Source organism: Urocampus carinirostris, chromosome 9 (assembly GCF_059441175.1).
Source record: "Urocampus carinirostris isolate Australia breed hairy pipefish chromosome 9, RoL_Ucar_1.0, whole genome shotgun sequence".
Taxonomy (NCBI): Eukaryota; Metazoa; Chordata; class Actinopteri; order Syngnathiformes; family Syngnathidae; genus Urocampus; species Urocampus carinirostris.
This window is the reverse complement of record NC_142357.1, coordinates 8,795,608-8,822,004: the sequence shown is the minus strand read 5'-3', so window position 1 is coordinate 8,822,004 and position 26,397 is coordinate 8,795,608. Positions and strand designations below refer to the sequence as shown.

Below are 26,397 nucleotides of genomic sequence, written 5' to 3'. Positions count from 1 at the left end.
CGAGAGTGAGTCAGATAGATTGACTGAGACTGAAACGGAGAGAGAGGACGACAGGATTTGGGAGGGAAGAGGATGAAAAGCAAGGAAGACAGATAAGACCAGGATGTTAAAAGGATTTCAGTGGGGGGATGTTTGGGGAGATCTCTGTAGCCCTTTGCTAAAGCAATTAGTATTGAACCCCTTCTAGGAAAGTGCAGCAGTCTCTAATGTTGTTAGCTGTAGACGACCAAGTGGAACAAACCCCACAGTCCCCATTAAAACCTGGGTTTTAATTGCCATGTCAATGTGTGGGTGTTTGGTGGTTATCAATGTGAGCTATATTAAAAGGTGGACGAATATGCAAAACATTATTAAAGCAGCGCTTTGCGGCAGATATGATTGAAAATCACCATGTAATTATTCTGTAGATTAGTGAAAAACATAAGAAGAATTAAGAGCTGCAGATTATTGGATCCATATATCTACCACATGTGGTATACTTATCCCGCCATCCAAAACAAACTATAATATGAATATGTATTTTTTTTCTTCTAAATACTCGTCTGTCAAGTTATTTGCATTTATTTAACATAACATGAGCCTCACATTAAAGTGGGCTGACATAATTATCTGTCATCTTGCTGCTCCAGGTAACCCAAAAACAAAAACCGTAATAGGCTGGGAAAAATAATTTTTCAAAAATGTTGCAGTTTGATCACTTTGGGTTGTACAGTACAGACACTCCCCTACTTACGACCACCGACTTGAAATTTGTATTGTTTAGTATCTCGTGCATCCATTCAATATGGTTGTTGTAAAGTGTAAAGAAGAGGCGAGCCGTTTCTTTTGAAATGAAAGAGGAATAAAAAGCTTGATGCGGTTGAGAAAATGGTTGGATCGCTTTTTTCAGCCACTTTCTACCACGGAGGAGGAAGTAGCCTAACTCTTCATCTTCATCTTCCAAAAGTAAGTTAAACTTAATTTTATTTAACTTTATAGAGCATATTATTTTATGAAATGTTTATTCTTTAGTACAAAACAATAAAGGTTACTTGCACAAGCCTTAAACATACTTATATGAAAGGATCTGCATTTACAGGTATATAGCGCTTTTCAAGTCAATGACTTCCCAAAGCGCTTTACATTGTGCTTCACATTTCCCAATAGCGGCCGTGTAAGGCGCTAACCTGCTTATTGGGGGTATTGGGGGTTCAGTGTCTTACCCAAGGACACTTTGGCATGTAACACGGACAAGCCGGGATTTGAACTGGGATCCCTTAATCCTAAAACGATCGCTCTACCTCCTGAGCTACTGCCACCCCAACCTTATATAAACCTTAAACATAAATTCGATACAAAATATAGCACTGAAGCAACTTACGAACAAATTCAACTTACCCACGATCGTCCAGAACGTCTTGTTCGTAAGTAGGGCAGCGTCTGTACAGTGACATCTAGTGGTGAAATAATACACACTGTCCCTTTAAGGATTGGCCACATCCAATAGTATGTCCGTTGCCCTTAGGGCAACTGTTTTTCTTCAATGCATAATTTATTGTGCTTCAAATATAATACAAGGCGAAAAACTGATGTACAGTAAGTGCATTAGATAGATAGACGGACGGACGGACGGACGGACGGACAGACAGACAGACAGACAGACAGACAGACAGACAGACAGACAGACAGACAGACAGACAGACAGATAGACAGACTTTTTTCATCCCCTTAGGGAAATTCACACTTCCAGCAGTCTCCCTTGTTGTTTATTAACAGATTAACAGGATGCCCTCGGGGTGCTTTGTTGTAGTTTAGCCACAGCGGAGTGGATGACTTCACACGCTAGTCCAAAAGTTTGACTTCCCTGCAGCAGATTGAAATCTTTGTGCCCCAGGGATACACCACCTCGTGTTAGCGAGTCTACCTCCTCTCCGCTTCCCGCAGGCTTTCGTGTCTCTGTCTAACGGCACTGAAGCCAGTTAGCTCCGGATAGCTCCGGTCCTGGTAGCTCCGGGTGGCTACACGTTAGCGTCCGGGATGCTAAACGTGAGCCATCACGAGAATTCTTCAGGGCAATGAGTTGATTCCTCGAATAAACGCATGTTTGTCTGTTAAAACCCATGTCCATAGGATAGAAAGTAATCCAAAGTGTAGTTGTCAAACGGGACAAAAAACACCGAAAGTAGAAGCAGACAATAAAAACAATAAATCACAAAAAGTGCGAGATTACAGGGAGCTGCTGGAAAAGCTGCCGCTCACAGCGGCGCCGCTTTGTATTAGGAAGTGTTTTACATATTCAGTTAGTGTTAGTTGAGCTCTATGTAAAAAAATATAGCAAAATAATACTACATCCGGGTTTTTCGCGTAACTTCCATTGCAGTGATCTGGTTGTTATCAGTAGTCTCCAGCAAAGGCTTACAAAAGGGCCCAATGTCGCAAGTTTGTATTGGTGTTTATTTGATGTTCCTTCATTTTCCTCATGCTGAGGTTTTGGAGTTTTTCCTTGCCCTCATGTAGGTTTTAGATCAGGGGACGGTGTAACAATAGTCTGCAGTTTGCAATAGTCTTTGGTCTGTGCAGCCTTTTGAGACTCCTTGTTATTAAGGGCTATACAAAATAATGATTTTTGAGAACAGTGGAAAGTTTTCATGAGAGATTTTCTTTTCGAAAAACTGTTGAGAAGTAGGCACACCACAATGCTGCTTGCTCCATGGGCCCCTTTTTGTACGAGTGTTTTGCACATTGCAAAGAACAACTGAAAAGGCAAATTGTTGATGCCAGAACTCTCCAACTCTCCAATGCAGTTTTAAAAATTCCATAAAGAGTCCGCCGAGACAATTCAGACACTCAGGAGCAATTTGCTTTACTCAGACAGGATTTTATGACTAACTGGCTATCGTAAATCCTGCTGAGTTTATAATTGTCAATAAAAATAACACACCATTTTACAAAGTGAGAGGCACAACCACAAACTGCACAATTTATTTTTGGGGGATCAAATAGGAGCCGAAAAGCGGCAGTGGAATCCCAGATTGTCTGCGTTGGAACTAACGCATTACAAAGGAACGTGTTCCTAGAACACAATTACTTTTCTTTGTAGAGTACTGTAACGTGTTATTAATATATTTGACAAACACAACTATAAAATCAAATACTCAAATCAGGGGACAGCTTATATTTTGCACCTATTCGGTTGTGTGCCTTCTAGCAAATGGTCGGCAGTGCATAGAGAAGGGGCGTGGCTTGTTACCACCAACCAACTCAATCAATGGGAAACCGTAAGCACAGATTTTACGGTAAAAATGAGCAGAACTTCGGTCATTTGTAAAATCATTTTTGCATCACAACATGCCTGGAGGAAAAATGAAAATGTCTTAGACAGTGCCCAGGAGGGAAATCTTCGAGTTGTTTGAAGTCCAAAGACAAAATGGATATAGAGTGTCTCGGCTAAGTGTTCATTTGCAAACTCTCAGGATTGCACAAGCCAATAAATATAAAGGCCTCACTGCTTCGACAGGTTGGTGTACACATTTTCTTTAATTAATTTTATTGTGTGGCTATTTTATATTATTTTTAGGTGGTTAGCTCCTATGCAAGTATTTACTGTAATTTTGTAACTAGACGGTTGCTTTCGGGGTAACGTACCACTTTTTGTGTCAGTAATCCAGAAGGTAACTGGGATACTTATTAATAGATGTAAAAGGTAACTGTAACTAATTACAGTTTTCAGTAACATGCCCAACACTGCATATTGTGTATTGCATTTTAAATCCACCGTGTAGAAAAAAACAGAATTGTAAACATCTTGTGAAGTCCAATCTGAAAACTTGAATGCTTTACCTTGAAAAATGGCAGCATTCTGGATGATGATTCGTTTGAGTTGAGCGCTGACAGCTTGCAGACCGGACTCCATGTTGCCGCGGGCAGCTAACTGATAGCGCTCCTCCATCTTTTTGGAACAGCAGGCGGGGCCCTTGGTTTGGCAAACTTGCAGGTCAGCACCTGGTAGGTACAATCAAAGACAGCTTCTTGATAAACTGAAAGACCCAATGGGTACCGTATTTTATGCACTATAAGGCAGAGTGAATATATAAGGCAGACCCCGAAAAAATTGTCTTTTGTCATATATTGTCATACATAAGGTGCACTGGACTATAAGGCGCATTAAATTAAAACAATAAGAGCAGCTTGATTTCTTTGTGTATAACCGTGGCACATTTTACACACATACGCTATGCATTGGTGCAATGATTAATTGTTTGAAAAATTGTCGCTACTCAAAATTTCCAAACAATGGATGCAACCGGAATCGAACCCATGAGGATTCATGTGCCGAAACATATCCACTGGACCACTGGTGTTACAGCAGACATGTAAAAGGCATTAGGTCCTATCTCATTATTGTACTATTTTTACTCACAGGGCCAGAAACAAATGTTAGACAATGGAGAAAATCGAAAGTCGCCCTGAAATATATAAATAAACTCAAAACAAGTATGACAAAGGGACACAACTCTTTGGTGTATTTGATGATGAATCAGACTTTGGGTTCTTTAAAATCTATTAGGACAATATTTTGTTTTCTCCATTCTCTGGCATTCATTTCTGGCACCGGAAAAATAGTGTGATCATGAGAAAAAAATCGAATGCCTTTTCGTAGGTCATCGGTATCCAATGGTGGTCTAGTGCAGCGGTCACCAAACTAACGTACCAGGCCCGTGAGACGATGCTGAGGAAAGCGTAAGAAAAAAAATGAGCCGCTTCTAGTCAGACAATGATCTGCATTTTTTAATATGTCCACTGAATGTCGCCAAGGCATGCAATAAAACATTTCTGAAGTAGCCCTATTGCTTTAAGTTTTTCAATACAAATGATCAAATTACTGCTTAAAAAGGGAGGTATTTCTTTGCTTAACTCTTACTCATAGTTTTTGTTTGTAAATTAAAATATTTGTACATTTTGTGTGTTTCAAAACCATTTAGATCAGATAATACCTTTATAAACAAATAGACAATGAAACTACTTGTGCAGGTAAATGTAAATGAGAACAAACGGATTGGCTTATGTTATCTACTTTCATCATGTATTCCCTAAGACTCTCTATCGGCATATAAATCAAATACATTAATCAGCTGTTTTTTTTCCTCCTTCTCAGCTCCTGTGGAAATTCTTTCAAGCCAATGTGTCCCGCTGACACCTGGTCTAGTGGTCAAGTATCAGCACTCCGATCACTGTGATCTGGGTTCTATTCCCGTAGCATATAGTGTTTAGCAACTTTGGTCAGTGATATTTTTCTATTGATAAATCAATGCACCAATATGTTGATATGCAGTTAAACCTCGTGTAATAATGCCCAAATATAAATTATTTCTGCATTTTCAATCTTATCTTTCATACTTTGTGATGTATAAGGCGCACCGTGTTATAAGGCACACTTTTACATTTCTGGCCAATTTGGGGTTTTTAGTTGTGCCATATCCGGAAAATACGGTAATTTTATAAGGCCAGTAATCAGCCCAGATACTGCCTTGATAAACTTCAAATTATATAGGAGGGCCAGACTTGTTTTTATGAAAAATAAACAACTACTAAAAATATGAGTCATTTTAAGTCTCGCTCTGTGTTCTTTTCCACAGAGATCAATTTGGTCAACAGAAACTTTGAGGCCACTCAAGGCTGCAGTGAGATCAAAAGTCTTTCTTTTTTTTCATCGCCGCACCAAGTGAGATGCCAGGAGCATTGCATCTTGCACACAAACAAACACAGCATGTTGTTAGATAACACCACGGCTGATAAAATTGGTGTGGATGAAATGTGCACTTGCCAAGTCAGGCCCAAGGATGTTTACGCTTCGATAAGAACTAATTGGGTTCGCAAGATTTTTTTCAAAAAGGAAAACTAAGAATGTTTCTCAGCACAGTATAGGACTGGTTTAAATTGAAAAGACTGATACCAGAGGGAGGAGAGAGAGTTTAGACAACCTGAATGTTCTATTACTCTATTAATTCAAGCAGAACTGAAGCATTTAGAATGTTGTTGAGGGGAGTATCAATGTTGTCTGATGCGACCTTTTTATAGCTATTAATCGGAACTAGTCTCAAAGGGCTGCACAAACCACCATAACAACACCCCTTGTTCTGAAACCTACATGAGGTCAAGGCAATACTCTAAAAACCTCAGCATGAAGAAAATTAAGAAACCTTGAGAAGGGGAAATAATGCCCCTTCCAGGATGAACAGGCTGTAATAGAGGTTGCAAGGGCACCAACAGACAATACACAGTCAACATCAACATGAAAACATAAGCAATAACTGAGATAGATAATGCAAATAGTCCAGTTGACAGCAACGACAACCTTCCTGTCTAAAAATCTTGATCGATGCAGCAGGTTCTAGATCATGGCCGTCAAACAAATTTCACCCCGGGGTCCACATGGTAGAAACAATTCTCACGGGGGCCAGACTAGTAAATTAGTTGCATAAATCTAGAAGGCTAGGGGGGTTCAAAGTCAAGTCAAGTCAAGTCATTTTTATTTGTATAGCCCTTAATCACAAAGAGTGTCAAAGGGATTCACAGGTTATTACAAAGACTATTATTACACCATCCCCTGATCTGGAACCAACATGAGGGCAAGGAAAAACTCAAAATCCTCAACATGAGGAAAACGAAGAAACCTTAAGAAAGGACCGCACATGTGGCATCCCCCTTTCAGGATGACCAGACAGCAAAGGATGTTGCAATCACAAATAATACAGAGATATTGTCCACGAAAAGTATAGGTTATTCATATGCTATAGAGTAGAAGTGTGTTTTATGCTTGGATTTAAACATTTCCACTGAGGTTGCAGATCGGATCTCGGGGGGAAGAGCATTCCACAGCACCGGTGCCCGGATGGAAAACGCTCTCGAACCAGCGGAACACTTCTTGGCTCTTGGGATCACCAGAACGAAGGCTTGATTCAGGCATATAAGATTTGATTATAAAACACTTATTGACATTTTTTCCTCAATATTTTGCCTTCACTAAGCTTTAATCTCTTGTAGTGATGGGCTCCACCAGGCTGTACTTGCCCAAGACACACCACAGGAAATAGTTCCCCTAGTGCTTAAGGGATCCAACCAACCAACCAGCCAGTGTTTATCAACTGTGCATTGATAAGAGAAAATAAAATTACAAATTAAAAAAAAACGAACACACCAATTGAATTCATTTCCACTACAATCTACATAAGTCAAGGAAAACTCGTGTAGACTGGAAAAGTGAAAAAAAAAATGGCAAACACTAATTTAAATGATTTATTCAAAGGTTTAAAAGTCTGTCTGCTTTTTATTGGTATTTTTTAATGAAAGGAATTACCGTAATATGGGAACTTTTATGTTAGATTTCACATATATTATATAAATAAGAATAGAATAGAATATAATTGACTTTTATTGTCATTCTTTTTAACCATGCACACAGAACGAAATGTCGATACACCTGACCCGTACAGTTAAACTGTAGCGAGCCGATGCAGCCGTAGCCAAACAGGGCGCCGCCATTTTAGACCCAACTGCTGTGTTGGGAGTCATTAGGTGACCAAACGCCCCAATTCCAACCCTTAATGCCGAGCGCCAAGCAGGGAAGCAATGAGTACCAATGTTGTAAGTCTTAGGTATGACTCAGCCGAGGCTTGAACCAGCGACCTCCCAGTCTTGGAGCAGGCGCCCTACCATCTAGGCTACCGAGCTGGTATAAATGAGCTTTTTGAAACTTTTAATAATATTTTTTTAAAGTTCTGCAAAGACACCCATGTTTGACCCTCATTTTTTATTGTGCTTCTCTAAGCATTGTCTTGCAGGCCACATAAAGTGATGTGGCCGGCCACATTTGGCCCACTGAATCAGGTCCAGGTGTTGGTACAATGGTTCGGAACAATGCACTGTGGAGTATCCAACCTCTTCCACCTCAGTCAAAGACAAGTCAAGTCAAGTCAAGTCATCTTTATTTGTATAGCCCTAAATCACGAAGAGTCTCAAAGGGCTTCACAGATTATTACACAGACTATTTTTCAGCCGACGAGAAGAGTAGGTTATTCATATGCTATAGAGTAGAAGTGAGTTTTAAGTTTAGATTTAAACATTTCCACTGAGGTTGCAGATCGGATCTCAGGGGGAAGAGCATTCCACAGCACCGGTGCCCGGATGGAGAACGCTCTCAAACCAGCAGAACACTTCTTTGCTCTTGGGATCACCAGAAAACCGGCACTCTCAGATCGTAGGCTTCGGACCGGGACATAGGGGCAAATCAGATCTGAAAGATAAGAGGGAGCAAGTCCATGTATGATTTTGTACAATACTAAGAGAACCTTGAAGTCACATCTATGGCTAACTGGGAGCCAATGCAGGTTAGCCAAAATCGGTGTTATGTGATCGTACTTTTTTGTCCTAGTTAAAAGCCTCGCTGCGGCATTTTGTACCAGCTGAAGAGACTTGATTCTAGACTTCGGGAGACCAGAGAGTAGTGCATTACAGTAATCGAGACGGGAGGTAAAAAATGCATGAATTATAATTTCCGCATCAGACTGAGACAGTATTGAACGGATTTTAGCAATGTTACGAAGATGGAAGAAAGCGGGTCTAGTAATTTTCTTTACATGCATTTCAAAGGATAGATCAGGGTCAAATATGACACAAATTTTTAACTGAGTCACTCTGTGTGATGTGACATTTGTCAATGTTCACAGCAGTTTTTGAGAATAAGTCACGGCATTTAGATGGACCAATGACTAACATTTCGGTCTTTTCAGAGTTAAGACGCAAAAAATTGAGTGACATTCACTCTTTTATCTCAATGAGGCAGGCCTCCAAATTTCCACAGTTTAGTGTGGGAGATTCCTCCAACGGAAGATATAGTTGAGTGTCGTCTGCGTAGCAGTGGAAGCTGATATTGTACTTGCGAATAATACCACCTAATGGAAGCATGTAAATGCTGAAAAGAAGGGGGCCAAGCACTGAACCCTGCGGAACACCGCAGGTAACATTAAAGGGCTCAGATGTCATTTCACCATATTTAACACATTGTGTCCTATCTGAGAGGTAGGATCTGAACCACGAGAGATAGATAGAGATAGATAGATAGATACTTTATTCATCCCCTAAGGGAAATTCACACGGTTCCTGAGAGACCAATCCATTTTTCCAACCGTTCTAGTAGGAAATTGTGGTGCACTGTGTCAAAAGCAGGACTAAGATCCAGCAGCAGCAAAAGTGATGAAGCGCCAGAATCCATTGCCAGTAGGAGATCATTTGTTACCTTGATCAGAGCTGTCTCAGTAGAGTGGTTAGCCCTGAATCCTGATTGCATGGATTCAAAAAGGTTATTCTTGGATATGAAAACATTCAGCTGCTGTGCCACTACTTTTTCAAGTACTTCAGAGAGAAAAGGTAGGTTTGACACAGGTCTATAATTACTTAAGATTTCTGGATCAAGATTGGGTCGTTTCAGTGTGGGTTTAATAACGGCGGACTTAAAAGCTGCTGGAACTACACCTGAGGAGAGTGATATGTTTATAATATTTAGAACTGAAGGCCCAAGGATGCCAAAAAGACTTTTAATAAGTGAACCTGGGAGCGGGTCGAACTGGCAAGTTGTCGGTTTGGCCGCATTCACCACCTGTTTGAGATCATCAAGTGACAGTTCACTAAAACCGGACAATTTCCCAGGACAGCCACCCTGTCGTGCATCTGTAGATTTCAGCCCTTTAATATGTGTGGTCTTAATAATGTCTTTAGCAATTTCTTCCTGTATGCATTGAATCTTCTTAGTAAAGAAGACCATTAAGTCATGAGCAGAGTGCGTCGAACTATCTGCGATAGTCTGTTGCCTTGTAAGCGATGCTACAGTGTCAAAAAGGGAAACACTTTTATAGTAATATTCTTGACGTGTATCTGAAACGAAAGATTAGGGTCAAATATGAAACCTATATTTTTGATGGAGTCACTCTGGGTTATAATACCTTTGTCAAAGTTCAGAGCATTGTTTGAGAACAAGTCACAAAGTTTTTGGCAGCACAGGGTTGAGTGGTGAGCTAATCAGTGACTAGTCGACAGTTGCAGTCCTTCTTCATACACACATTTTTGAAAATAGCAACATAACTGCTCAGTAGGGACCTAAAGTATTGCTTTGCTTTATAATAAAAATATTCTTTATTGGTCCTCAAGCTACTGAGCTCGAGAAACAGACTACAGTCTTCAAACCGAAGACAGGGAATGACAATTTACTGAGATGCCCGGAGTGTCAATCAAACTGATTAACGAGCAGCAGCGGGCAAAACTGCCAAAGACTGTGCCGCACTTCCTGAACCCGACGACTCCACTTCCTGCTGGAAGAGCGCAATGTGATCAAAGCTATGAAATTGTCACACACCTTTTGTTCGCACACTGGAACTTGAAGCAATACACATAATAGCCTCCTGTTGATAAGATCAAGTTAATTTCAGGCTGCAAAGGAAAATTATTAAACTGTCAGCATCACCATGGTTAGTGTTTTGGGGGCAAGAGTTTTCTGAAATCAAACTTCCAAATCTGACAAAATGGGGTGGATGATTAATGTGCTTGACTTGATAAGTCTGTCACAATGAAATTAGAAGTCACTTTTTGACAGGCAAGTAGACACAAACAGACTGACAGGCAGACCAGAGGTAAGATCTTAGGCCCAAGCCAGAGTCCAAAACAAGCTTCTTAATCATTGACTTTTTTAAAAATAAATTCATTTTTTATGAGCGTATACTAAAACGATGCGTGGCTTTGGTTTTGGCTCTTGCTGACCATAGATTAGATCAGGCATGTCCAAATTACAGCCCGCAGGCTGATCCAGCCTGTTGAACGATTTCATTTGACCCACCGTAATTTTCTGAGCTCGTTTATATCAAAAGCTATGTTTTTTTAATACAAACCAAATGCTCTTTCCCGCCGCAAGAGGGCAGTAAATGTCTAAAAGGGCATCTGGTTTCATGTTAAAGACAGTATTGTGCACCGCACATATTTTCTCAGTTTCAGTAAGCCCAGCCTAGTAGTTTGATCTGACGTCATTGCCCAATCAGTGCTAAATGTCTTATTTTGTATTTCTTTTTCATTTATTTCAAAACAATATGACAATTTAGGCAAGCATATTTTTATTCATAGCTTCCACATGAGTTAGTTTATGCCTGTGATGTTTGTGGTGAGTTGGTTCAGATTTAAAACTGCATTTACTCAGTGTCTAAAATAATGTCTGCCCGGACACCCAAGGCGTGCATCTTTTACGTCGGGCATACAACTTACAAAACATCTCTGCCTGGATAGCTGACAACTTTTTCAAGAAAGAAAAAACACCCCCAATTTTTTTTTCAAATCAAACGTTTGCTTTATTCTGATTTCGAAATCTTTGTTAGGTTTGGAAATTTCGGAATTTCAGTTCGTTTGACAATTTGCATACTCGGGAGCCAATCCGAAGCCTGCAATGAATAATTTTGTGCTTCCAGACTTTCCCGAGCGTTATAAGGTCGTGCATTTGCATATCATTTTGCAAAGTAGACGCACAGAAAACACAAGAAAAATGGATAAGTGGTTAGGAATCAGGTCAAAACCTCAGCTCCAGAAGAAATATTCAAAAGAAGCTGACAAAATTGACGCTACAAAACGTAAACGTACATTAAAAGCATCGTGGAAAGCGGAGTTCACGTGGCTTGTAGCGGACGACACAAGGCAAACATTGCATGAATGAAGATAGTAAATACAGGTACATGATGATGGCAGATGGAAAACGGCGATGTCATATACATGCATGAATGTTATAAGTAGATTTACAATAAACTAAATTTTAAAGTGTTGTTTTGTTATATATTCTGATTATCAATCCTTAATACTTTTTTTCAACAATGTTTTTTTTGCGATTAGTCTTATAGCGTTGCAAGTTGTGGAAAATGGGGCAGGCAACTTTATGGCTGGGCAGGCAACTTTTCAGAGTTGTCTGTCCCTGTGTCCGGTAACTTTTTGTCATGAGTTTCAGACACTGATTTACTAAACCGTTAAAATAAACAAATTGTTAACACATTAAATGCCAAACATGACAATTGTTTTACATTATGTGTGATTAAATGGGTTGTTATTAGATTATAATCCCTTATCATTTGTTTAATTTGTAGGGTAGGCTACAAATGTAGACTGAACTATCAGCACTTTGAATGGCAATTTATAAAGCTGAATATTTGCCTAGACATTTTTTTACTTACAAGACCAACCTGACAACAGAAAGTCGGGATCCGGCCCCAAGACCAAACTTAGTTTGACATGCCTGCATTAGATGCTTTGGCTCCCATCAATGTTCTTTGTTTCTCTGCCTCTTTCTCTTAAAATGCCGCACTAGATTCTTAAGGACGTACTGCTGCTGTGGTTTATGGCCCAATTTTCCATCCATCAAAATGACAGAAGGCCTTCAAATATTCCTTTCAGCTCTCAAAAAAATCCATCAATGATGGAAGATTTTCGGTTACTGTAACCTCTGTAGACACAAAAAATTAGAGGATGTGAATGTTATGCAATCTTGTTCAACTTAGATTTCGTTACAAAAGACAGGCTTTATTTTTTATCATGAATCACCTCTCCTCCCGAGTCCTAACACATAAAATATGACATTTTGGGTCTGCTTCGGGCTTGTTTCTGCAAATCGGGTTAATTGGTCTGGTTCGGGGTTACTCAGGCTTCAATAGCCACAGGCCTGGGCCGGGTCAGCTGTGTTTTTTAGGCCCAATCTTACCTCTGAGACAGACGGACAGAATTCAGATGACGTGGTCCCGGAACAATTTATGCTCAAAACATTTTAATGCAGGCTCAGCTCAAGGTGATGCCTTTCAATTATTATGTCCTTTCAATCGATAGTGAAAGTGTTGGGGTCTGAGGAGAGGGGGGCGTATATTTCAACACGCAGTGCAGCCGTTTAACACGAGACCCCTTCAACAGCCACATGAACTCCATTCTGCTTGCATACTCCTTACATGACTAACAAATTTAGTCTGTAGAACAGTGCACTGGTTCCACTGTTATATATATATCCAAATTGGAGGATGACACATTAGGGAATAGGGATGGAATTCATATATTCTATATATTAAAGGATATAAACAGTTATAGCAACATCATATTATTAATGGTCAAAGAAATGGCAAGCCATATAGAATTCTGAAATCAATCAACTATCCAAACTATTTATAAGGTATTAGATAAAATTAGTAATTATTTTAAGTGCTTCAAAAATCTACCTTAAGGGAGCATGATCTAAACCAGGTGTGGAAAAAAAGGGTGGACAAACTTCAGTCTGTGGGCCACATGTGGCCCATCAGGCTTTTAAATCAGCCGCGCCTAAAATGATTAAACAAAATAAAATAAACTTTGATTGTAAAACATGTTTCAGGCAATAAATGGCCACACAAAGTGCTGTATACAATCATTCAGCCTTCAGTGCTCAACAAAAGCATTCACCTTGAGAGCCAGGGAAACTTTTGTGATGGAATTGTTGTGCCATTTGGCCAATTCAAGTGCCAGATGAGTAATAGACCTGATTGGGTTTGGGGCCTTCACTGATCAACAAAAGTATCCATCATTAGAGCCAAAAAATATTAGTGTTCAATGAAACCTAATCCTTGCCTCAACACATTATTCGCACATTAAGAAAAACACCAACTAGCACACGATCGATTGTTACTGGATAGATACACAAAATGACTTAAAAGTGACAGTGTGTAATATGTCCTCCATACAGGACCATGTAGTTTTAAAATTGGACATCTATGAGATTGCATAGGATGCCAGTTCGTGATTTTAACTATTATTTCTCTTTGTTGTTCGTAATATTGACTATTATACATTGTTTACGTCATTGTCACTATTGTCCAATAATGTACAGTAGCTGTTCTTTGATAACCACACCTATTCGGGCTGATCTGCTTTTTGTAACCTAGGAGATTTAATAAAAAGGAAGGGCTAAGAGGAGGACCTTTAGAACAGATTTGAAATTTTGCATCGTGAGAGCATTTTAGCACTGTCTTTTCCTGTTATGCTCGCAAGTTATAAAAGTTTCATTGATGTCTTCACTCATTTTTTTGCGTGTCTACTGAACTATAAACTTATCTGATGCATTTTGACGAGTGAAAAAAATGAAAGCTGGTGTGATTACCCAACAAGCGACAAGAATAACATTGCGCGAAGGAGTGGACAGGAGTGGTTGGACGTGGAGTATGGCGGAGTCGAGTGGCTGGCTTTAGTGGCCAGCAGAAGACACGATTAAAAGGCTAGTAAAAGATCAAACCAGAAACTGTCAGGCAGTGGGTCTCTGAATCACAGGAATTAACTATGTTCGCTTGCATGACCACAACTGTAAGTCATGTGTGACCGCCACTCTGCAAGCTTTATTAATGGAGCAGCTTACAATTACATTAGCGACTAGTGATGCGTCACAGCCCGCAGCCAAGTGGGTAAAATGACTAGCTTGGGAGGTAGCGAGTCAAACAATGCTATTAAAAGCCAATGAGACTAGCAAAGTAAATATGACAAGCAATGGGTGCCTGAATCACAGGGCTTAATAATGTTCACATGCAAAACAGCCATGGAACATAGTAAGTAGTGGTTCCATCTGTGCTAAAAGCATCGTTTCAGCATCCATATGTCAAAGATCACGGCCAAACGTGCCAACCTTTGAAAGATGCCATGCATTACAATTTCAGATTTACAATTATCTTAAATAATAGCTGCTTGTTGCTTGATAGCATTTGTTATCCAATTAATATTTAAATCTGTTAATTAGGTATTTTACTCCAGAAGGGAACGGATTATAATACACACTAGGCTTTTATTTCCTGCTTTACAAGAGACATGCCTAATGCTAAAAAAGGTTGTTTGAAAACAAAATAAATGCACTCCACTGTTGTTGCACAACAGATGGGGAGTATTTATCACAGTTTCAAGTGATCACAAGAGGCTCTTGGGAAGCTTTCTTATCAAGTTCCAGTAGAGCATGTTTGCTGGGAAAAGAAAGGAATCACATCATCTTACGTGACAAGCTTAAAGTGAGCAATGTTCATTCAACTCAACTGTCCAACATAAAAGTTTTTTTCATGGATAGCGTGTAATGTCTTAATTGAACGACAATGTACAAATGTCAACGTATCTAGTGCAATCAGTTGATCACTGGATGTGCATCAAGACTGTTCTGTGTTTAGCCGCTAGCGACAGTATCTAACTGTAGATCATAGTTTGGTGGTGTACTGGCAAGCATTCCCATGATAGTTGCAGAGCGGCTAAGAAATGCGTAAGCACTGCTTTTCTAGATAAAGGCCGGTAGCTCATTTGAAAAAAATAAATGGATAGAAAATTCCGTGATCGAAAAAGATATTTTGACAGCATAAGCCACAAATTGGGTAGTGAAGCCTACCTCCCTGCCGTAAACTACCATCTATGCCGTTGGCGTTCGCAACATCTCATACAAAATAAATAGACATTGTTGATTTTGGCTACATTGTGAACTCTTCACACACGCAAAATTCACACTCACACAGCTTTATTTTTTTATCCTACATAAGACATTAAAATAATGCATTTTAAAGGCCCTGACTTAGGGTTGGGTATATTTTTAATCCATCCCACCAAACAGACATGATTTAAAGAAAGAGTTGGTATATAGAAAAGCACTACAACTTCAAATGTTATGGCACACTTGTACCCATCCAGTGGACTGCAATCAAGGCCTATGTGCAGAAATCTGGCAACATTTTTCTGTAAATGGTATGTTTTATCATTTGTTCAAAGATTAATCAAATTCGATACAAAAAAAAAAAACATCTGAGTTAACCCTATTCTGTAATGAGATGATCAATGCAAATTTAGTGCTTGAAAAAGGAAACTTATATCACTACTTTATTTTTGAATGTTGCAAAATCATTTTGGTGTAAAGGTCTATTCAAAAACAAATATAAGATTAAATAAAAAATGTAAACGTATGTCATTGTATAAGACTAAAACATCTTCATTCCGTCCTGTTTTGCCAAGGTATCGTACTAGAAACTATGTGAGCAGATACAAAAAAATGAATTAGAATCTGTCTTTTTTTTCCTAATAGCCCGCAACCTCAGCTGATTTTTTTTTAAACCCACAGGACTCAAAAAGTTGCCTACCCCTGCTCTAACCGATTGCCTTTTATCCTAAGCCTAACTCCAACCAAAGTCGAACGCAAACGTACACTTTAGAGCCAAGTCTTAACTTGAAAAATGAGAGCTCGACACATGAAGACGAACATGTTCTAATAAGGACTTCTTGTCTCCACAATGATTGTAAATATCTTGAAAAGGTTAACAGTTCAAATACACATATATACACACAACCATAGACACACTTCCTTGTACTTATGTCATTCTGGGGAGATCAATTGACACATTGTGTTTCCTAGCTGTTGGCCCTAATTGTAACCAAAATGTAATTCAAACCTGAACTCCACATCTCGCAATATTGTCCTTGCTTAGCAGAAACAACCCCATTAGGTTAAACGTGGGGTGCATTGCTTGATGTGTTCTTAAAAGTTGAATGTTAAATATTCTCTATTTTAAATATTTGTTAAAAATGCCCACATGAATTCAAAGATTCCTTATGCTTTTTTCCCAAGGAACCCATCTACTATTATCTAGCAAAGCTGTTCAGAGCAGAAGAGGAACGGTTGCTGGAGAGTGACGTCATTCTCGTCCCTATGTTTTTTGGGTTTTTCTTTGTCAGTGTAGCATGAAATGGTGAAAGTAAAAAGAGGCGTTCTTTAAATAAAGTCCAAACGACAACCCATACCCTAACAAAGAAGGAAAAACAAGAGTTAATTTAAGCGCCTAAGAAATGCACAAACCTGCATGTGTACCATAAACAAGCTGACAGCGGCTGTAATGATGACGCAATCCAAAAGATGGAGGCTGCAGGTAAAAAAGTGCCACGGTAGTACTTTATTTAACCAATAATATACATAGCCGGGTTAAAATACATGACGGACCACATGAGGACCCTGCTCCATAGTTTGCCTACTCATTAATTGGATAATTTTACCTTAGAAATCGTTATTGACCTCCGGCTTAGAAAACATAAGAATGGCATCACATTTATTATTTGTTGTTGTGTGAGAAGACATTTAAACCCTCCAGCATCATATCATCATCATACTTTCAAATTATCAAGCATGACTTCACATATACATGTTCTTTTTCTGATCGAGTGACCTTACATATTTTTGTATGGCTAAAGGGTTTGGGTAAAACAATTCAAATTAACTGGGATATGCATTGTGTTTAACTAATGATACAGAATAACAGTGAAACAAACCCATGTCACGGTTGCCCATTGCCCTCACTTGGGCCCGCCCACTCAGTGCCAGGTGCTGCTCGTTGCCTGATTGGCTTCCTTCCTATTCAAACTCAGTGCTCTCATTCACTCCTTGTCAGTCCGTCAACGAACCTCTGCACTTGCAAGGCATGTATTTTGACTCTGTCAGGAATCATGCTTGTGTATCCAGTATCCGGTATCGATCCCGCCTGTCTCGTCCAGTCCGATATCTTGCTCCAGTCTCCAGTATCCAGTATCAATCCCGTTTGTCTCGTCCTGTCCGGTATCTTGCTCCAGTCTCCAGTATCCGGTATCGATCCCGCCTGTCTCGTCCTGTCTGGTATTTTGCTCCAGTCTCCAGTATCGATCCAGCCTGTCTCGTCCTGTCCGGTATCTTGCTCCAGTATCCGGTATTGATCCCGCCTGTCTCGTCCTGTCTGTTATCTTGCTCCGGTCTCCAGTATCCGGTATCGATCCCGTTTGACTCGTCCTGTCTGGTATCTTGCTCCAGTATCTGGTATCAGTCCTGTCTGTCCCGTCCAGTATCTTGCCCCGTTATCGTCCCGTCCTGTCCGGTATCTTGCTCGTGTATCAATTCCCTGTTCCGTCCTGTCCGGTATCTACTTGTGTGTCCTGTATCGATCCCATCCGTCCTGTCCGGTTTCGATCTTGTCTGCCTCTGACTTCTCTGTCTCACTTCTTCCGCCCAGCGACCGCTGTATCACTGGCGTTTGTGTTCATGCGCATGACTGACCCATTCCCGTAAAATTAAGCTTGTGTGAAAATGTTACGCGTCTGGGTCCTCCGTCTGTTCGGGTTCTGACATCCCATGACTCAATTCAATTTAGTTTCTTAAGTACCGGTAATGGCAAAAACACAAGTGACCAAATAGTGGGACATATACAGTTCTTATTGTATCTATATTCCCTCCCTTCACCTTAAATCAAATTGTTTAAGAATTTATGCTAATCCTTAACTCCCTATTTTCCCTCCTCCTAACCCATCACTTCAAATAACTAATACTAGTCACTGTTTATTGGGGGTACCATAGGCAATGCATCGCATCCTTATAAATTAACTGCTTAAAAAGAACAATAGAGAAGTCCTCAGGAGAATATAGGGCTATTTTAACATTTCTCAGACAGTGTTATTAAAAAATAAACATTTGAATTGGATTTTAGTATTTGTGTCCTGTAGCAACTGTTAAATATTTCCTCAGAGCAATATCAAAAGGTGTTGAAGATGTTCTGTAAGACTGCCCGAGAGAAGCAAAAAGGATATTTTCTTTACACCGTGTATTTGCGATGAGTATTCCAATACCACACATTTACAGCAGGAACTGTCCTTCGACTGACTAGATTATGAAGTTACTTGCTTGAACATCTCTTTAGTCGAGAACAGACGGACTTTGAGATTTGTGGGGGCTAAATATTTCTATGGATGTGCCGGATTTTTCCTCTAGTGGCTGTCAGATATCTGTTGGCTCAGGTGGTAGGGGTTTGATTAAAAGTGGATAGATGGGGGAGAAAATATTGCCGAAGATGCATGTAGCCAGTTGAGGGATTGAATATTAAATGTACAGAGAGCATGCCCGAAAAATTTTAAAGTTTGAATGAATGTCACGCTCCTTCTCTGCTATTTAACTTGAAACAATTTTTGGATATGCTGCATAACTTTTGGGGGGCTGAGAGACGATGGATTGGAAAAGACCATAAGGAGAAGGGAATCATTAGAGTTTAACAAGAGGACACTACACTGACAAAGCTGATTAGCTGAATACTTTCCGTTTCCCCCGAAAAAGCAATATCTTGCTTTACCAGTTCCTAGTCTGAAAATGGTTAGCCAAGAAATTTTGTTTTTTAATAAATGAATGAATATATATATATATATCTATACACGGTATATGTTGCCTTCCTTGTAAGGCTTATATTGAGTTTTTTAATTTTTGCAGCTCCAAACAAATGTTTGTTTTGGGGGCTCCAATATGGCTCTTTTAACAATTTGGGTTGACAACCCATGTCTTAAAGGACCTAACCAGCAAAGAAAGAAAGTCTATAGGTGTAAAATGTCCCCAATAGTGTCTGTGTTTAGTTCATCTTCGAGTATTAATCATACCAGTCAACTTATAAGCCTTCCTTTTATTTTATGAATGTTTTGATTGTTTAAAATTAGTAGTACATATAAAAAATTGTGTACGAGATTTTTTTAATACACTGCTATGTAAAATAAACAACATTGAATTTACTGCAAACGGCGAAAGAACTAAGAATTGGTTGTGTTGTTTACACAAATGATCTTTGGGGGTTTTCTACATAGAATGTCTTGCTGTGAAGAAGTTGTTGCAGAGTTCTGTTTGTAAGGTTTATTGTTGCTTAGTAAGGAGGAGAATTGCATTCATGGGCATAACTAGCTCATTTTTGAGGATGCTCAAGTACCCCAAATTGAACCCAAGCATTAAAATTACAGAATTTTTAAAAGTCTATTTTCCTTAATAAAGGACGGGTGCTTAAATGTGATGAAAAACAAAAGATGAATAAAATGTTGGAGAAAAACGAAAATTTGAACAATGCACTTCAGTCCATTTGGTTCCTAGCACCGCTCCCTTTCGCTCGGCTAGTGTCGCTTGTGGCATTTAGGCAGAGTCTGTGGAGGTGAGAGCATGTTATACTAAAGAAATACAACTATGTAAAGTGTTAAATATAATCTAATATGTTTCATGCTTCTTCTTTTGTATGTCAAATAGAAATAAATGAGTAAAAACTGGGCATGGCATAATAATAGTGTTTTTACTAAACACAAAGTGGAATGTGATGTTCATAAATGGGAAGTGGGGCCCCTGAACAGTATTCACTGATCCTAAATCCTTTTAGGCGAAATGAAAAATATATACCGTAATATTAATAATAACTACCAGCAAGAGACTCTGGGTGCTCAGCACCTCCAAAGTTCTGTACCTTAAATCGCTCCTGATTGCAATCATCAATAAGCAATTGGCTGAGTTTGACAAGTACGTATTACACAACTTTACACAAACAAACGCTCACTGGTCCATTGCTGTGAAACAGTGGCGCGTTTATGTACATCCCGTTTGTAAGTCAATGCACACTTCCAAGTCGTTACCTGACACTGCAGTTTCGGGGACCCACTTGGATCCCGGGTGCATGGTCTGAAATACAGCACGAACCTCCTGGCAGTTGGGTGTCTGTCCTACAATCCCGGAGAACATCCAGGATAAGGCGCACAAAAGAAAAGCGCAGCTGGCGATTGAACATAGCATGCTTGCAAGCGAAACTTCACCAAGGTGTCGCCAAATGAAAGTATTTAAAATAAAAGGAAAGCATCAAAAGTTCGAGGATCCGGTGTTAGAAGACTGCCATGTGGCGGGTCAGCATCCTTGTTCGGGTCGTGATCCTGCAGCATCCACGCGTGCAAGTTGTGATTCTCTGCTGAACACTGCACCAGCCATGCGAAGGCACGTGCGCGTGCCCTGCAAGCGCGTGCACATGGACAGACCTGCGAGCAAGTAGGGCTCCTCTCGTCGGTAAAAGCGAATTTGGGAAGTTTCAAGTCTCTCTGTACTGCAATGTTCCCATTTTCAGGATGATTTTATTCAACTTCAAAAACGTTCCATGCACGTTTGCGCCTCTTTTTTAATTTTAGATGCAAAGCATTGAGAAAACTGAAGTTGCATTAATGCGTTGAAATTACTCGTCGTTGTTTCACGTGATACAACCAACTACTGTAATCCCAATAGCTAGTTTTAGTATTTGTTTAAATGCAGTTAAACCTTGATATAGATATTTTACTCAGTGATTCCTCTTGACAAATATAATGAGTTAAATTCATCATCCATCACAAAATCAGACGCTCACTTGCTTGCTATCATTTCACCAACATACTAATGTAGCTGCTTGCCTCTGCTTGGCTTAAATTTCATTGTCAATGACGCCACCTAGTGTGAAACCCGAGTGCAAACCAGGAGCTCGCTTTGGAGAGTTCAATGAATGAATAAACGGCTTTTATTGCCCTTATACAAGTATCATGAAATTGGAAGGCTTATTCTTTCAGAGCAAGAAAAACTAACAAAATTTGTGCGACGGATAAAAACGTTTTTTAAAAACATCAGCAATATTTTAATGATATACAGGGCGTTCCAAAAGTCTCTATATCTCCTTAACTATGAATGGTGGTAAGACAAAAGTTGTGCCTTTTTGAAGCTGATTACATTAAGTTTTTGTAGGGCTTCTTTTCCCTTTTCAGACTCATTTATGGTGTTCACTTAACCAGAAAAGGTGTTTTGTGTGTTTAAATTTGCAAACACTTAATCATGGACTGTTCTTCATCATGCATTTCGCAGAAAATTTGGAAAGGAGCCATCAGAGAGGAAGTCCATTTTGAAATACCATGGTAAATTCATAACAGATGGGTCCCTAAAGAACAGGATGACCCTCAACTTCAGAAGATGTGATTTAACAAGACAGTTTCTGAACACAACACTGCCAGACAGAAGAATTGGGACGTCTGTAAAGAATTATCACCATCTCATGTCCTGGCCACCCATACAATGCATTTTGTAAGGATTTGTGAAATGATAAGTCTATGTCTCTCCTAGTCCAAGAGACGTTTATAAGCTGAAGGCATTCTGAAGTCCACGATGATCCCCTTGTTTTTTTTATGTGTTATGGGCCAGTTTTTTTTTTAGAGCAACAGATGGACAGCTTTTGGACCTCCTCTCAGTAGACTGCATCGTCGCTTTGTGAGATATCAGCCTGACCACGGCGGTGTCGTCTGCAAAATTGACATGGAGGTTTGTCTTCACGGGCCGGACTGCAGTCAAGTCAAGACATGTTTATTTGAATAGTGCTTAATCACTAAGAGTCTCAAAGGGCTGCACAAACCACAGATTATTGGAAACCACAGACTATTATTACACTATCCCCTGATCTAAAACCTAGATGAGGCCAAGGAAAAACTCAAAAACCTCAACATGAGGAAAATGAAGAAACCTTGAGAAGGGACCGCACATAAGGTAGTCCCCCTTCCAGGCGTAGGTGTAGAGACAGTACAGGACAGGGATTAGCACGCAGCCCTAAGGTCACCCAATGCTCAGGGTTGATTGAGCAATCACCCCCAGAAGCTTTAAAAAATGATTACCGTAATTACGGGCTATGTAAGTTATGTCATCTTAATGTAAATGTAGCACCTCATCATATTCAACTGTGGTCCCTGCTGTTAAATATTTTATGTAATGTTCACACCAAATGGAAAGGAATCTCAATAAATCACGTATAATAACGATCAGAATTGTACATATACATACATAAAATACATATTTTTTGTCAGTATGGAAAATTGGGTTATAACAAAAATCAAATTGTTATGATCAAACTCAACATACATTTTACTTATTTTCCTAATAAATCTTATGCAAAATGTTCCAATAACAAAGTATACCAACTGTAGAGAGTGCCCAGCAATATATTTTTAATTGATTTTCTCAGGGTAAGCTTTATAGCCTCTGTAAAAAGCCCATGGAAAAATAGCATTCCGTTCATATTCTTTCAAAATTATACAAATAAGGCAAGACAAATTATAATCATGAAACAAGCCTACTTTATTTGCTTTAAACCATGAAAGTGATCAGAGTAGGGTTTTGTTCCAGTTTCGAAAGCATAAGACACAAGAAGTACAATGTAGACATTAAAAGCACACATAGAACAATGTAACAATCCAAATTTACACGGTAAGCATGAAGTTTGAAATTTATTCAATACAGCAGTACAATCTACTGTTAGAAATAGGTACTGTGTACTATTAAACATGGTTGGACTACTCTTTTAAATTTAGGGCAGATTTTTGGTGGTTGATCATATTTTCACTATGTTCCGATTTAATTATTTTAACCCATTTTATAACCAAAAAAGTATTTCATGATGTAGAGGGGGCTTCTTGTCCAGCAAAATAGTGGGGTCTAGGATTACACAGATTGTACAACAAAGGTCAAGGCCTAGTGCAAAACAATTTACTAAAAAGTGTTTAAACTAATGGGCTGTTTGTGGCACTAGAATCTAGCAGTATCTGGCAGATTACAGATGGATACTGTGCAATTCCTCTCACTCACTAAGGTTTTGGAATTGCGAGGTCATCCACCTGAAAACCACAAGACAAAAACAGCCACATGAAAGTCTCAAGTTTGTAACAAAAGAATAGTTGGGCCTTGCTCATGTGAACCATATGCACAGAAGAAGTCTCGAGACAACGTTTCAGTGGGATTAATGTGACAAACTGAGAGCTTTGCATGGATTTGCACAGCAGAAAGTGAGACACGCTGGGAGCAAACCAACAAAACTCTCCGTCAGGCCACGATTCGACACAATCACGTCACGGAAACAAGTGAAGGAAGGCCAAGTGACTGGCAACACCTTAAGTGCACAAACTGCAGTAGGTGAGGTGAACACTACCTGCACTGTGAGCACTTTGGAACAGCCGAGTCAAAGACTGAAGCTGTGCAAAGCAGTATTACAAATCAATGACAGATTTCATTTCCTTTTCATTTGCAGGGCAAAGACGCAGCTCATAGCAACTTTGGTTCAGAAAGTGTTTCATCAAGATTGCTAACTTTAAATTGAGTGGTAAACATTGCTTCTCTTTTCATTGAATCATATGAAAATAATGTTATTTAAAACACAATAACAGTGATTGTATTGGTTCCCATCTCCTCAAGCTCCAAATTCCAGCATTTCTGGATTTGTAAGACATATCTAAGAAAAAAAGATATAACTAACGCATATTACCGCATTTTCACAGCAATGTGAAAATGTGCAGTCTCTGTAGCTTGTTGTATTTCTGTATTTAACACTACACAGGGCAAACTGACCGATAGGGCGGAGGTGCCTCTGCTTCCATGAAATGCCCCCCCGCGTACATACAAGGTGCAAATGCTCCGTGCTACTGTTCTGATACATTGCCCCAAAAATTAGACACAAAGATGTTTAGTAACGTTTGCGTGAGGGGGGACAACATGGCCTTACAGCAAAGGCCAGCATACAAGTGTGCGTATTTAAAAATATAGCGATAGCAAAACTGAGTTTGGTTGTGGTTTATTTAAGTATTGATTACAAAATACAACACAAAGATGATAACTATTCAGAGTTCATTTTTCAGCTTCCTTCAGTTGCAAACCTTCGATTCATTAATTTTCAATTCTCTCTCAGCTGCTTGCTTTCCATGTTCTTCTGGGTAGCGTAAAAATCAACACACCATTGCGGACGAAAACACGGAAAACAATGAATGGAGGGAAAGTGAGTTTTTGGATTTAATTAATATTTGGTGGGACAGGGCTTTTCAGCCTCCAGTAGCTCAATAAATCAAATTGTCGATACGCTAGGTCCTTGCCATCCATTAGCACTTACGCAAACAATGCATTATGTGTGACGCCACGAGTCCGCTCCCGCGCAAGCAGGATATGATGGCTTTAGATATGGCGACGCATAGAAGTCACATTTAGATGGAAATGTGAACGATTCTCACATAAAAATCAGATTTCCCCCCCAAAATTCCAAATTGAGCATTTAGCTCTGCTGTGTGAACAGCAGCCTTGTGGTGTCCTCAGGTACGCCCGCCGCTTTACATCACACACAGGGTGCACTGCACATTGGGGCACGCCGCACAGTTTGAAGAAAATCTGTGACTTATGGACGAGAAAGTACGGTAACACAACATGTTTAGAAGCTCCATGAATGCACTTTTTTTCTTGTTGAAATCCCTTTAAAATTACTATTTTTTCAGCCCTATCCATACTCATACATTTTTATGAAATTTGAGTTAAAGTTAACTCCCTGATGTTTTTTCTATTTTTTAATTTTAAACATTTGCAAAGGAAATTGCTTGGGAGACCATTTTTTTAAATTTGATTCTTTAGGGCGGATTTGCTATTTGTAACATAAGAGATTCAATGTAAAGGGCTCAGGGGAGGGTTTTTAAAACAGGTTGGATTTCTTATCTGGAGGTTTGGGCTCTCCCCAGTTCTCCTTGCAAGTTCATAATCCATTGATGTCTTCTCTCCTTATTTTAAGGGGCCTGTTTTTATAAGCGTAACACTCTCAAACTAAACACTCAAAAAGAATACATCCATTGTATATTAAAAATATAATTTGCTAGCAGTAGTGCTTGTAAATCTAACACCTTTTTTGAACGTTAGCAAAACAAAGCATCTACTTTGTGTGTGCTCTATCTTAAAGTAACAAATATTTACATACAAATGTGGAAGAAAGAAAAACGCACAGTTAATATTAGACCACTTAAACTAATCATGTACAATCCTTGAAAATCAAACTCAAAACCTTTCCATTTAAGTTTGAAGTGTAGTGTACATACATGACCCTATGCTGCCCCTAAGAGGCCAAATAGGACACCAACAGCAAATTATTTTTATTCATTTGCTGTTATTTAATTACTTTAACATTTTGTCACTCACTCAAAAGGAACAGTGTGTATTATTTAACATTTACAAAGTGCAAAAAAAGAGCTAAAAAGCCCAAGGAAGAATACAAACTAAGTAAAACTCAAAGTGACCACCAATGCCATTTATCTACCCATATTTTTACCAGGCCTTTCGCATGGTTTCGGGTTTTTCAGGCACCCAAAGCAGCAGGATGGCAGATAATAAATTCACCTCTTTCTAAGTGAGGCTCATGTTATATAAAATGAGAGTACCTTGAAAGAATTAGAACGATTATATGATTATTCATGTATTTTTTGCTTTTTTACAACTAGGAGGCACTAAACAATAAACACTGTCCCTTTAAGTCGTATTTAAAGTCGAGACAAGAAATTGGGGGGTAGGGATAATCAGTGGTAATGTGACCATTTACACCATATAACTCTGGTTTAAAAACATGTTTTTTTTCAATGAATTGTCCTAGAATAGCCTGTAGAGGCCCAAGTGTCCATGTACTGTATGTAATATAATCCAACAACTGATTATATCTGGACCATTGATTATTCACATGCTGATCTTAAAGTATAAATTGCCTTCCAGTAACAAAACAC

General features: G+C 39.3%; 1 protein-coding gene across 5 annotated transcripts in view; it reads right to left on the bottom strand.

Moving 5' to 3' along the window:
* Window positions 1-20,802, bottom strand: part of gpc3 (glypican 3) — a 240,426-nt gene extending 219,624 nt beyond the window's left edge. For all 5 annotated transcript variants that reach the window (XM_088344465.1, XM_088344462.1, XM_088344466.1 and 2 more), the window contains exons 1-2: window positions 20,467-20,802; window positions 3,820-3,981 (exon numbers count right to left, since the gene is read on the bottom strand). In XM_088344465.1, coding sequence (XP_088200591.1) covers window positions 3,820-3,981; window positions 20,467-20,623 — 319 coding nt within the window. In that variant the 5' untranslated portion in view covers window positions 20,624-20,802. The remainder of the gene's footprint in view (window positions 1-3,819; window positions 3,982-20,466) is intronic.
* Window positions 20,803-26,397: the final 5,595 nt, after the last annotated feature.